Source organism: Geotrypetes seraphini, chromosome 2 (assembly GCF_902459505.1).
Source record: "Geotrypetes seraphini chromosome 2, aGeoSer1.1, whole genome shotgun sequence".
Classification (NCBI taxonomy): Eukaryota; Metazoa; Chordata; class Amphibia; order Gymnophiona; family Dermophiidae; genus Geotrypetes; species Geotrypetes seraphini.
Genome location: NC_047085.1, coordinates 80274364 through 80287265, shown reverse-complemented (window position 1 = coordinate 80287265; position 12902 = coordinate 80274364). Strand labels below are relative to the sequence as shown.

The 12902-nt window shown below is 43.8% G+C and overlaps 1 protein-coding gene and 1 long non-coding RNA gene across 2 annotated transcripts in view; one reads left to right on the top strand and one right to left on the bottom strand.

The window, feature by feature from the left end:
- Positions 1-12902, bottom strand: part of LOC117355179 — an 88795-nt gene that overhangs the window by 61988 nt on the left and 13905 nt on the right. The window lies entirely within an intron of this gene.
- The window catches only part of LRRC69 (leucine rich repeat containing 69), a 91848-nt gene that overhangs the window by 73685 nt on the left and 5261 nt on the right, over positions 1-12902 (top strand). Inside the window, exon 7 of the mRNA XM_033933335.1 lies at positions 526-705. Coding sequence (XP_033789226.1) covers positions 526-705 — 180 coding nt within the window. The remainder of the gene's footprint in view (positions 1-525; positions 706-12902) is intronic.

Sequence of the window (12902 nt, the reverse complement as noted above, 5' to 3'; positions counted from 1 at the left end):
GCATGTTAATGGCAACATTGAAGGGGATGGGGATATAGGTTTTTTAAAATATGATTTGTGTTATATTTAAATTTATATAATCATAAATCATCTCATTTTTACTTTAATGCAAAGTTCACATTAATGGGAAAATGTTCATGTTATCATGAATTTATTTATTTATTTAATTTTCTATACCGTTCTCCCAAAGGAACCCAGAACGGTTTACGTGAATTTATTCAGGTACTCAAGCATTTTTCCCTGTCTGTTCTGGTGGGCTCACAATCTATCTAATGTACCTAGGGCAATGGGGGGGATTAAGTGACTTGCCCAGGGTCACAATGAGCTTGGGTTTGAACCCACAACCCCAAGGTGCTGAGGCTGTAGCTTTAACCATTGCACCACACACTCCTGTGTGAATAGTATTTTAATACCTGTTTAAGCTGTTTATTAAACAGGTCTAAAGATGATATAAATTATTGAACAAATACATGTAATAAAAATCATTATTGTAGAATGCTAATCTGTGTTTTCAAAATGTGCTAGGAAATGGCTGCAAGATATATTTTTAACTATATCAAAATTGGGCACCACTTTCTACAAAAAGCCATCAAAAAATGTCCTGAAGCCTGGAATATTCTTTCTCATAAAAATGTATGTACGGCATGCGGACAAGAATTTATAACCAGATGGCTGGAATGTGTGAAGTTTATGGATATGAGAAAGGTAATTTATCTATTCATATCTTTAGATTCTATGATTTGCAATGTAAGCTTGAGTTATTCAATTCAAAAAATAATTTCAGTGAAGTGGTATTGATGAGGTCATTATTAAAACCAGTTCAGTTAAAAGGGAGAAGAAAAACTCCATTGGAATATCTTTTCTGCTAGCATTCAAACTTGGGAAAAGGTAAAACTAGGGCTTTAACAGGTTATAGAGTCTCTGTTACGGTTTTAATATAAAAAAGTGTTTTAGTCTACATTAGTATTATTGGTTGCATTTCAGAGCATAAAAGAAGATCAGATTAGGGCACAGATAGCAGTTGAGGAAAGTCTTTCTTTAGTGTTTAACTCCCACCGACTCACCCCTGGCCTGATCTCATATTTATAGTTCCTTGAACCAATTAGAAGGCTAAAAAGTAATTAGCTCTTAAGAAACAGTCTAAGAACTCTTTGGAGGGTAACCTAACAATTACAACATTACAAAATAATAATAAAAATTAAACAATACCATAACATAACATATAACTAGCAATCTTAGGAGAACTTAGTATACATATTCTAACTTACTTAGTAACTTAACAAAGAGATCACCATATTACGATGCAGCCATCAATCCAGCAGCAAGATGGGTCTATCCAGTGTTTTGCACTGAGTGTCACATGTTTTATTATCTCCCTGGTGGTGAGAGGTCTTATGTGTGTGTTCGGTGCAAAGAACTCCTAACACTCAGGGAATGGGTCCGATCACTTCAGGCTAGAGTAGCAGACTTTGAGGAGCTAAGAAAGACAGAAAGGAACATGAGACCTACAGGGAGGTTGTAAAGAATTCCCACCTCCATTCTAGCAGCCTTATACTGCCTCTGAGGAGGGAGGTCTTCTTAAAGGAGAGTGTCACCCTGGTGAAGTAGGAGACACTCCTGTAGCCAGGACCTACCCACCAGGAGATGAAGTGTCCTCTCACGTTGATGATGTGTCTTTAGGGGCTTCTTCCCAGGAGGGAAGGGTTAGGACAACTGTTATAGGGGAGATTCAATCATTAGGTAAGTAGATAGCTGGATGGCTGGTGGACATGAGGATTGCTTGGTCACTTGCCTGTCTGGTGCGAAGGTGGTGGACCTCACATGTCACTCAGATAAGATTTTAGACAGTGCTGGGGAGGAACCTGCTGTCTTGGTACATGTGGGTACCAATGAAATAGGGAAATGCGATAAGGAGGTTCTTGAAGCCAAAATTTAGGCTCTTGGGTAGGAAGCTAAAATCTAGAACCTCCAGGGTAGCATTTTCAGAAGTGCTCCCTGTTCCATGCGCAGGATCCAAGAGACAGGCAGAGCTCTGAAGTCTCAATGTGTGGATGAGGCAATGGTGCAGGGAGGAAGGTTCTAGATTTGTTAGGAACTGGGCAACATACTGGGGAAGGGAGAGCCTATTCTGCCAAGATGGGCTCTACCTTAACCATGGTGGAACCAGGCTGCTGGTGTCAACATTTAAAAAGAAAATAGAGCAGCTTTTAAATTAGAAACTGGGGGAGGCCGACAGTCGCTCAAATGAGCATGGTTCATAGAAACATAGAAAGTGACGGCAGAAAAAGGCCGAGGCCCATCGAGTCTGCCCACTCCATTGACTCACCCCCCTAGTTAATCGCTCTCTGATGACCTTTTCCCTCGTAGAGATCCGACACGATCATCCCATCTGTTCTAAAATCTGGCATGCTGCTGGCCTCGACCACCTGTACTGGAAGCTTATTCCAGCTGTCAACCACTCTTTCAGTGAAGAAGTACTTCCTGGTGTCACCATGAAACTTCCCGCTCTTTATTTTCAGCGGGTGTCCTCTTGTGGCCAAGGGTCCTCTAAGAAGGAAAATATCATCTTCTACCTCGATACGACCAGTGACATACTTAAACGTCTCAATCATGTCTCCTCTCTCCCTACGTTCTTCGAGAGAGTATAGCCGCAATTCATTCAGCCTTTCTTCGTATGATAGATCTTTAAGCCCCGAGACCATCCTGGTGGCCATTCGCTGTACCGACTCGACTCTCAGCACATCTTTACGGTTATGTGGCCTTCAGAATTGTACGCAGTACTCCAGATGAGGCCTCACCATGGTTCTGTACAAAGGCATTAGGACGTCGGGCTTCCGACTAACAAAACTTCTCCGGATACAACTCAGCATTTGCCTAGCCCTGGATGAAGCCTTCTCCACTTGTTTGGCCGTTTTCATGTCTTCGCTGATGATCACCCCCAAATCTCGTTGTGCTGCAGTCCTTGCTAAGGTTTGTCCATTCAATGTGTACGTTCTGCACGGATTATTGTTGCCAAGGTGCATGACCTTGCATTTGTTAGCATTGAAGCTAAGCTGCCAGGTCGAGGACCAATGTTCCAATAAAAGCAGGTCTTGCGTCATGCTGTCGGACAGATTGCCATTACCCACAATATTACATAGTTGGCATCATCGGTGAATAATGTTATTTTACCTTGAAGCCCCTGAGTCATGTCTCTTACAAATATGTTGAAAAGGATCGGGCCCAAGACCGAGCCCTGCGGCACCCCACTGGTCACCTCCGACATTTTAGAGATGGTACCATTAACCACCACCCTCTGAAGTCTACCACTCAGCCAATCGTGGACCCATGCTGTAAGTGTTTCACCTAATCCCATCGATTTCATCTTGCTCAATAGCCTGCGGTGGGGGATGCTATCAAAAGCTTTGCTGAAGTCCACATACACGACGTCCAGGGACTCTCCCAAATCCAGGTTCCTTGTTATCCAGTCAAAGAAACTGATGAGATTGGATTGACAGGACCTACCCTTGGTGAATCCATGTTGGTGGGGATTGCGTAGTTCCTCCTCGTCTAGTATCATGTCTAATTTGCGTTTGATGAGTGTTTCCATGAGTTTACTCACTACCGATGTGAGACTCACCGGTCTGTAATTCGCAGCCTCTGTCCTGCAACCTTTTTTGTGCAGAGGTACGACATTAGCTGTTTTCCAGTCCAAGGGGACTATTCCCGCGCTCAGGGATAGATTGAAGAGTACGGATAACGGTTCCGCTAGGACATCCCTGAGCTCACTGAACACCCTGGGATGTAGATTGTCTGGGCCCATGGCTTTGTTCACCTTGAGTCTTGAATTCGTCGTAGACGTCTCCGGAAGTAAACTCAAAATCCCGAAACAGGTCTTCTGAACTTTGCTTTGCCTGCAACTGTGGACCGGACCCTAGTGTCTCGCAGGTGAAGACCGAGCAGAAGTATTCATTTAGTAGTTCGGCTTTATCTGAATCTGATTCTACATACTTCCCATCTGATTTCCTAAGGCGCACTATCCCATCAGTGTTTCTTTTTCTGTCGCTAATATACCTGAAGAAGGATTTGTCACCCTTCTTAATGTTCCTTGCCAGTTTTACTTCAGCTTGATGCTTGGCCTCTCTGACTGCCACTTTCACCACTGTAGACTTGGCCTTGTATTCCAATTTAGCCTCCCTTGTCTCTGAATGTTTGTAGGAAATGAATGCTAGTTTCTTTTCTTTAACGAGATCTGAGATCTCTGCGGTGAACCATTGGGGGTCTATTGTTTCTTCGCCGTTTGCTTGCTGATTTTATGTATCGGTTCGTTGCTGCATGTAAGGTAGATTTCAAGGTTGACCACATGTCCTCCACATTATCGGCCACAGCTTGGATTTGTAGAGCGTGATGGATGAAATCTCTCATGCGTTTGAAGTCAGCGCCTCGAAAGTTGAGTACTCTTGTTGTCGTACTCGATCTAGTGAAATCTTTCCTGAGGTTGAACCATACCATGTTGTGGTCACTGGAGGCTAACTTATTGCCTACCGAGACCTCAGATACGCTTTCTCCATTGGTGAGTACCAGGTCCAGAATCGCCTGTGCCCTAGAAACATAGAAACATAGAAAGATGACGGCAGATAAGGGCCATAGCCCATCAAGTCTGCCCACACTATTTACCCACCCTCTTAAATCTACTGACCCCCTAAAGAATAATTGTAATTATACTGTCACTCTACTGACCCGCTCATTCAGTCCTAGTGACCCTAACCCTTGGCATGACCTCGTAGGGATCCCACATAGGTATCCCATTTGTTCTTGAAGTCTGAGATGCTGCGTGCCTCGACCACCTGCACTGGAAGCTCGTTCCAATGCTCAATCACTCTTTCCGTGAAGAAGTATTTCCTGGTGTCTCCACGAAACTTCCCTCCCCTGAGCTTGAGCGGATGTCCTCTTGTGGTCGAGGGTCCCCTGAGAAGAAAGATATCATCTTCCACCTCTACCCGTCCCGTGATGTACTTAAATGTCTCAATCATGTCTCCCCTCTCCCTACGCTCCTCGAGAGTGTAGAGCTGCAATTTGCTCAGTCTTTCTTCGTACGGGAGACCCTTTAGCCCGAAGAAAGACTGAGCAAATTGCAGCTCTACACCCTAGTGGGCTCTAATACCAGTTGTTTGAGTTGTGCGCCTATAATGGTGGATAATAGACTTCTGCTGGCGCTGGTTGTTGCTGTGAGCGTGTTCCAATCTGCATCGGGCATGTTGAAGTCCCCTAGCAGAACAGTGTCCCCCCTTAAAGTGATATTCTCTATATCTTTGATTAATTCTATGTCTTTGTTTTCCATCTGTCTTGGTGGTCTGTATATTACACCAAGATATAGAAACTTTTCTTTGCCTCTGGCTAGGTTTACCCAGAGGGATTCCCCGGTGTACTTAACCTCCGTGATTCTCGTAGTTTTAATGTCCTCCCTAGTGTATAGCGCTACCCCTCCTCCTAACTTGCCCTCCCTGTCTTGACGAATTAAGTTGTAACCCGGTATAGCCATATCCCACCCATGAGAGTCCGTGAACCAACTTTAGGAAATCGCCACCACATCTAGATCAGCATTTATCTTTAAAAGATATCATCATAAAAGGGAAGACAGAGAGTATCCCGATAGTGAGATTGCAATTGAGGCCACAATAGACCAGGCTTCCTTAAATACTGAGCAGGCTTATTTTAAAGATTGCAAATTATCCATGCCAACTGCTGAGCAAATTGTAAATAGATATGACAAACATTGTTTGAAATGTCTGTATGCAAATGCCAGAAGTCTAAGAAACAAGATGGGGAAAGTTAGACTATATTGCACTAAATGAAAGGATAGATATAATAGGCATCTCTGAGATCTGGTGGAAGGAAGATGACCAATGGAACACTGTCATACCAGGGTACAAACTATATCGCAGTGATAGGGTGGATTGAATCGGTGGAGGCACAGTATTAAATGTTAAGGAAGGCCTTGAATTGAATGGACTGAAAATTCCACAGGAACAGAAACACACCTTGGAATCCCTATGGGTAGAAATTCCATGTGTAAGGGGGAAAAGGATAGTGATAGGAGTGTACTGCTGTCTGCCTGACCAGGATGAACAGGCAGATGCTGAAATGTTATCAGAAATTAGAGAGGCCAACAAACTGGGTAACACAGTAATTATGGGTGATTTCAACTACCAATGTCAACTTGGCAGGATAATTTAGAATCACTTATATACACATACCACCTTATCCTCTTCTATTGAAGTAGAGGATTTCAAGGCACAGAACATGTGGTGGAAAAAAAAGACCTCACATTACACCAAGGCACTTATCAAAATAAGCTGCAAAGTGAGTAAGTCCTTTAGTTATCATTGATCATTAAAATGTTTGTGCAAATATCTTCCTCGTCCAACAATAGGAGCAGCCCAATTAGCAAAGAAAAAAGATATGAATTTTCAATCTTAGAAAACAAAGTATCCACTCCAATGGAAAGCAGTTCAGTTAAAGACACAAAACAGCTCACAGTGGAAATGTAAAGTTCAAAACCAGAAATTTTCCAATGGTCTCAAATCCAGAGTCATAAGCACATCCAATTGTGTAATACAATTAGAAACATCCCAAAAGTATTTAGCTCCAATCCTGTGGTCTGTTCCACCCATGCTGATGCCAAAAGACATAACAACATAAGAATAGCCTTACTGGGTCAGACTAATGAACTCTGAGAACTTTCTTAAGAGATCAGACTCCACAGGTGACCCTTGAGGGGAGGAATGCTGGCCTAGTGTCTAACCCTCAGTAAACCTAGTTCTAAGAGAGAGGTTGTAGAGGATCAGGCCCACCTCTGGAACAGGGCATTACTTTGGTAGGATTTTTCTGTCCTTTCTTTTTTTTTTTTTTTTTCTTCCAGGTGTCAGTTCTTCTGCACCACAGTATGGCTAAGAAACATCATATCATCTTAGCTTCTGTCTCTGTGCAGACAGAAAATGTTACCCAGGCAGAGGGAGTAGTTCCATGTACAAGCTGTCTTCAGCTTGAATCTCTCATGAAGGAAGTAAAAGAACGGAGAGAGGAGGTGGCAAGATTGAGAAGCATCTGAGAAAATGAGAGGTACATCGATTAAATGGTTCATGAGGCGTCAAAGATTTCCAGTAGTGGGAAAGAAGAGGCTGTGCTGAGGGAAGGCAGCTGGACTCAGATTATGGAACACTACAAGAATGGTACTGTGACTCCCCCCACCCCCCACCCTTGAACTGAAGAACCGGTATGCTGTTCTGGATGTGGAGGAGATGAGACCATCCCAAGGACAGGAAGAACCAAAACTTGAAATCCCCAAAATTACTGGATCCGTGACCACTAGGTAGTGGTAGTTTGCGATTCCCTTCTGAGGGGTACAGGCATGATGTCATGAGAGGTAAGCTGCCTGCTTGGTAACAAAATCCAAGATGTTACGGAAAGCTTGCTGAGACTCGTCAAGTCTGACGACTATTATCTGATGCTGCTCATCCACATTGGCACTAATGATACTGCCAGGTACCCCTGCAAACGTGTCAAAAGTTACTTTGTGGCTCTGGGAGAGAAGGTGAAGTAATCGGGTATTCTCATCCATCCTCCCTGTCGAGAGTAAAGGCCAGGGCAGAGGAGCTTGCATCCTGGAGATGAATACGTGGCTACGTGGATGGTGTCATTCAGAGCGTTTTGGCTTCCTGGACCATGGGATGATCTTCCAAGGGCTGCTGAGCAGGGATGGTGTGCATCTATCAAAGAAGGGAAGAAGTGTCTTCGCCAGTAGGCTGGCTAATCTACTGAAGAGGGCTTTAAGCTAGAAGTGATGGGGCAGGGTGATCAAGCTCCCAGGTGAGTATAAGCCGTCAGGTAAGTAAATCACTGAATACAGTGTCTGGAAAGCAGTATATATTAATACTCGAAGTATTGGAAACAAGATTCTGGATCTAGAAGCTGTGATGGAAGAAGAGGAGTTGGATATAGTGGCGATCACAGAGACATGGTTCACAGAGAACCATGATTAGGATGTAGTTATACCGAGCTATAATCTGTTCAGGAAAGACGGGGTAGGAAGAAAAGGAGGGGGAGTAGCGTTATATGTTAAAGATCATATTAAAGCCACACAATTGCAGGATCTGCAGGGCAAGGAAGAGGTACTGTGGATCAATTTGGAAAGAGAGAACGGTAAATATTACATTGGTGTGATATACAGACCTCCTTCACGGACGGAAGAAGTAAATAGAGATTTAATATTAGACATTCAGAATATATCTAAAAAGGGGAAGTCTTGCTAATAGGTGATTTTAACATGCCGGATGTTGATTGGGGTATCCCCATTGCGGGGTCTTCTAGAACAGTGGTCCCCAACCCTGTCTTGGAGGGCCACCAGGCCAATTGGGTTTTCAGGCTAGCCCTAATGAATATGCATGAGAGAGATTTGCATATAATGGAAGTGACAGGCATGCAAATCTGCTTCATGCATATTCATTAGGGCTAGCCTGAAAACCCGATTGGCCTGGTGGTCCTCCAAGACAGGGTTGGGGACCACTGTTCTAGAAGTAGGGAGATTCTGGATTATCTACATGGAGAACTGTTCCAGCAGTTGGTAATGGATGGGGTCATACTGGACTTAGTGCTTACAAATGGGGAAAGTGTTTCTGATGTTACATTGGATTATCATCTGGCATCTAGTGATCACTGCATGGTACAATTTAATATTAAAATGGTTATAGAGAGGGCTCATTCAAAAGCAAAGATTGTCTACTTTAGAAAAACTTTGTTTGGATGGGGGTTTATGTGAATTAATTATTTTCTGGATGGGAATGTCTGGAAGGAGTGGAAATGCGGTGGGCAAAACTGAAAGAAGCAATTGTAAGGGCGCCAAACCTTTTTATGAGGCACGTAAGTAAGAGGAAAAGAAGGCAGCTTTAGTTCTCAAAAATAGTAGCTGAGAAGGTAAGGAATAAGAGGTTAGCTTTCATAATCTACAAAAGATTGCAGAAAGAGGAAGACAGACAAAAATATCTGGAAAAGTTAAGAGAGGCTGGTTGTGTAGTAAGGAAAGCAAAGGTGCATTTTCAATGAGTCTCTAGAGTTGAGAGTGGTACCGGAGGATTGGAAAAGGGCGGATGTGGTCAATAAAGATTGCTTTGAGGAAAGGGATGTTACCAGTGGTGTGCCTCAAGGTTCTGTTTTAACATGTTTATAAATGATATTGCTGAAGGGTTGTTGGGTAAGATTTGCCTCTTTGCGAATGATACCAAAATCTACAATAGAATAGACACGCTTGAAGAATGGTCTGAAATTTGGCAGCTAAAGTTTATTGCTAAGAAATGCAAGGTCATGCATTTGGGCTGCAAAAACCAGAGGGAACGGTATAGTTTAAGGGGGTAAAGAACTTATATTCACGACAGAAGAGCGGGACTTGGGTATGATTGTATGTGATGATCTTAAGGTGGCCAAACAGGTTGAAAAGGTGACAGCGAAAGCTAGAAGGATGCTAGGTTGCAAAGGGAGAGGTATGGCCAGTAGGAAAAAGGAGGTATTGATGCCCCTGTACAAGACTTTGGTGAGACCGCATTTAGAATATTGTGTACAAATCTGGAGGCCGCACCTTCAAAAAGATATAAAAAGGATGGAGTTGGTCCAGAGGAAGGCTACTAAAATGGTATGTGGTCTTCATCATAAGGCGTATGGGGATAGACTTAAAGATCTCAATCTGTATACTTTGGAGGAAAGGCGGGAGAGGGGAGATATGATAGAGATGTTTAAATACCTATGTAATGTAAATGTGCATGAGCCAAGTCCCTTTCATTTGAAAGGAAACTTTGGAATGAGAGGGCATAGGATGAAGTTAAGAGGTGATAGGCTCCGGAGTAATCTAAGGAAATACTTTTTTACAGAAAGAGTGGTAAATGAATGGAAGTCTCCCAGAAGAGGTGGTGGAGACAGAGACTGTGTCTGAATTCAAGAGGGCCTGGGATAAGCACGTGGGATCTCTCAGAGAAAGATATAATGGTTACTGCGGATGGGCAGCAGACTAGATGGGCCATTTGGCCTTTATCTGCCATCATGTTTCAATGGTAGCCCAGTAGCTCGTTCTCAGGCCAATCCAGGTCACTAGTACTTTCCACACTCAATCCACAATTGCAGGCACAAACTCCTCCAGCACGAACTCCTCCAAAGTGCCTGTTAATCCCTAGAGGAGACCCCATTTAGTGGTTAAATCCAGTGTAACAATACATGTCAGGGCTGCTTTAACTCCGAGGCTGATTTCAACTACCCCAATATTGATTGAGTGAATGTAACATTAGGGCATGCCATCGTCTTTATCAAAATTCGATGATAGTCTCCAGGGTTTTAAATTATAACTTTATTTTCACTACTTATTTCAAGTACTTGATTGATATACTCCCTGGTTTTTCTAAAGACCTTGGTCCGCATAGACTTTTGGAGTTTCAGCAAGTCACTGCTACCTTGGCACAACTCAGGTTACATCTTCTTCAGTCATCTTATGATGCCTTTGAATTTTCCTCAAGGGTTATTGCATTCTCAGTAGCGATGTGCCGTCTGGCCTGGCTTCGCACCATCGATATGGATCGTTTGGCTAATATTCCTTGTGAGGGCAATGATCTCTTTGATGAATCCATAGAGGCCGCCACCAAGAAATTGACTGAACATGAAAAATCCTTTGCTTCTATCGTCAGACCAAAGCCTAAGCCAGCTCCTGCAAAGCCTACTCGACCTTTTCCATCCTATCAGAGACATTATCCTCCAAGGGCAGCATCTTACACTTGAGCACCTCCTAAGAAACAACAACAGCAGAAGCAACAGAAAGCCTTCTGCTACACCCAAGGCTTCTCAGCCTTTTTGACTGTCTCATACAGAGCATAATGTCCATCGTTCTGCTTCTGTCCTCCCCTCTCCCCATAGGAGGTTATCTCCATCATTTTTACCATCGATGGGAGACCATTACATCCGACCTCTAGGTGCTGTCAATAATCATGGAAGGATACTCTCTTCATTTCACTCAGATTCCACCACAGCTTCCTCCAAGAGAGTATCCTTCAAATCCATCCCAGACCGCCTTCTTCTTCAGGAAGCTCAAGCTCTGCTTCATCTCCATGCCATCGAGGAAGTTCCCTTGGAACAGCAGAGCAGGGGTTTTTACTCCTGTTACTTCCTAGTTCCGAAGAAGATGGGCGATCTGCGGCCCATACTGGATCTCAGGGCTCTCAACAAATTTTTGGTAAAAGAAAAATTTTGCATGTTGTCCCTGGCATCTCTCTATCCCCTTCTAGATCAGAATGATTGGTTATGTTCTTTAGATCTCAAGGAGGCTTACACTCGCATCCCCATTCATCCGACTTCCCGTCAGTACCTTAGATTTCGGGTGGGGAATCTGCATTTTCAATACAGAGTGCTACCCTTCAGCCTGGCATCATCTCCCAGAGTGTTCACCAAGTGCCTAGTGGTGGTAGCAGCAGCTCTACGGAACCATGGGCTGCAAGTATTCCCCTACCTGAATGACTGGCTCATCAAAGATTCAACATCTCAGGGGGTTACTGTAGCGACCCAACGGACTACGTGGTTCCTACAAAGCTTAGGATTCAAAATCAACTTTCCCAAATCCCACCTTCAGCCCTCTCAGAATCTACAGTTCATCGGAACTATCCTGGACACTATCCAGTTCAGAGCATGCCTTCCTCAGCAGCGTCTGGATGCTCTTCTTCAGCTGTGTTACAAAGTGTCTTCCCTTTCTTCACTCTCAGCGAGACACATGATAGTACTTCTAGGTCACATGGCTTTGACAGTTCACGTGACTCCTTTTGCCAGACTTCACCTCCGTATTCCTTAGTGGACCCTGGCATATCAGTGGATGCAGGCCTGCGAACTACTCTCTCGACACATTAGTCACTCCTTCATTGAGATAGTCTCTCTGCTAGTGGATGCTCTCTTCCAATCTCTCCAGAGGTTTACTGTTTCAGACATCCCCTCATCAGAAGGTTCTCATGACAGATTCCTTGACCTATGCTTGGGGGGTCCACCTAGACGGTCTCTGTACTCAAGGCCATTGGTACAGCATGGATCGTCAGTGTCATTTCAATCTGTTGGAACTCAGAGCGATCTTCAATGCTCTCAAAGCTTTTCAACATCTTCTTCATGACCAGGTAGTCCTCATTCGGATGGACAACCAAGTCACCATGTACTATGTCAACAAACAGGGAGGAACAGGATCTCTTCCCCCTTTGCCAAGAAGCTCTGAAGGTTTGGGATTGGGCAATTCTTCACAACACCTTCCTGAAAGTTTTCTACATTCAAGGAGAGAAAAACTGTCTGGCGGACAAATTGAGTCGTCTTCTGCAACCTCACGGACACTCAATTCCTCCCCTCTTCATCACATTTTTTCTCAGTGGTGAACTCCTCAGATAGATCTCTTTGCATCTCCCCACAACCACAAACTGCCTCAATTCTGCTCCAGGATGTATTCTCCTCATCACCTCGAGGCAGATGCTTTTCTGTTGGAATGGACTAATCTCTTCCTGTATGCATTTTCTCCATTTCCTCTGATTCTCAAGACTCTTGTCAAGCTCAGGACCAATCATGCCACCATGATTCTGATAGCTCCTTGGTGGCCCAGGCAATCTTGGTACTCCCTTCTACTTCAACTAAGCAGCAGGGAGCCATACCTTCTACCAGTTTTTCAGTCTTCTTACACAGAGTCAAGGATCTTTACTTCATCCCAACCTGACTTCTCTCCACCTGGCAGCTTGGTACCTCTCAACATAACTCCTCTTCAGTTTTTTCAACCTGTTTGAGACATTTTAGAGGCTTCCAGAAAGCCTGCCACTAGACAATGCTACCACCAAAAATGGACTAGATTTTCTACCTGTTGCATCTCTCAG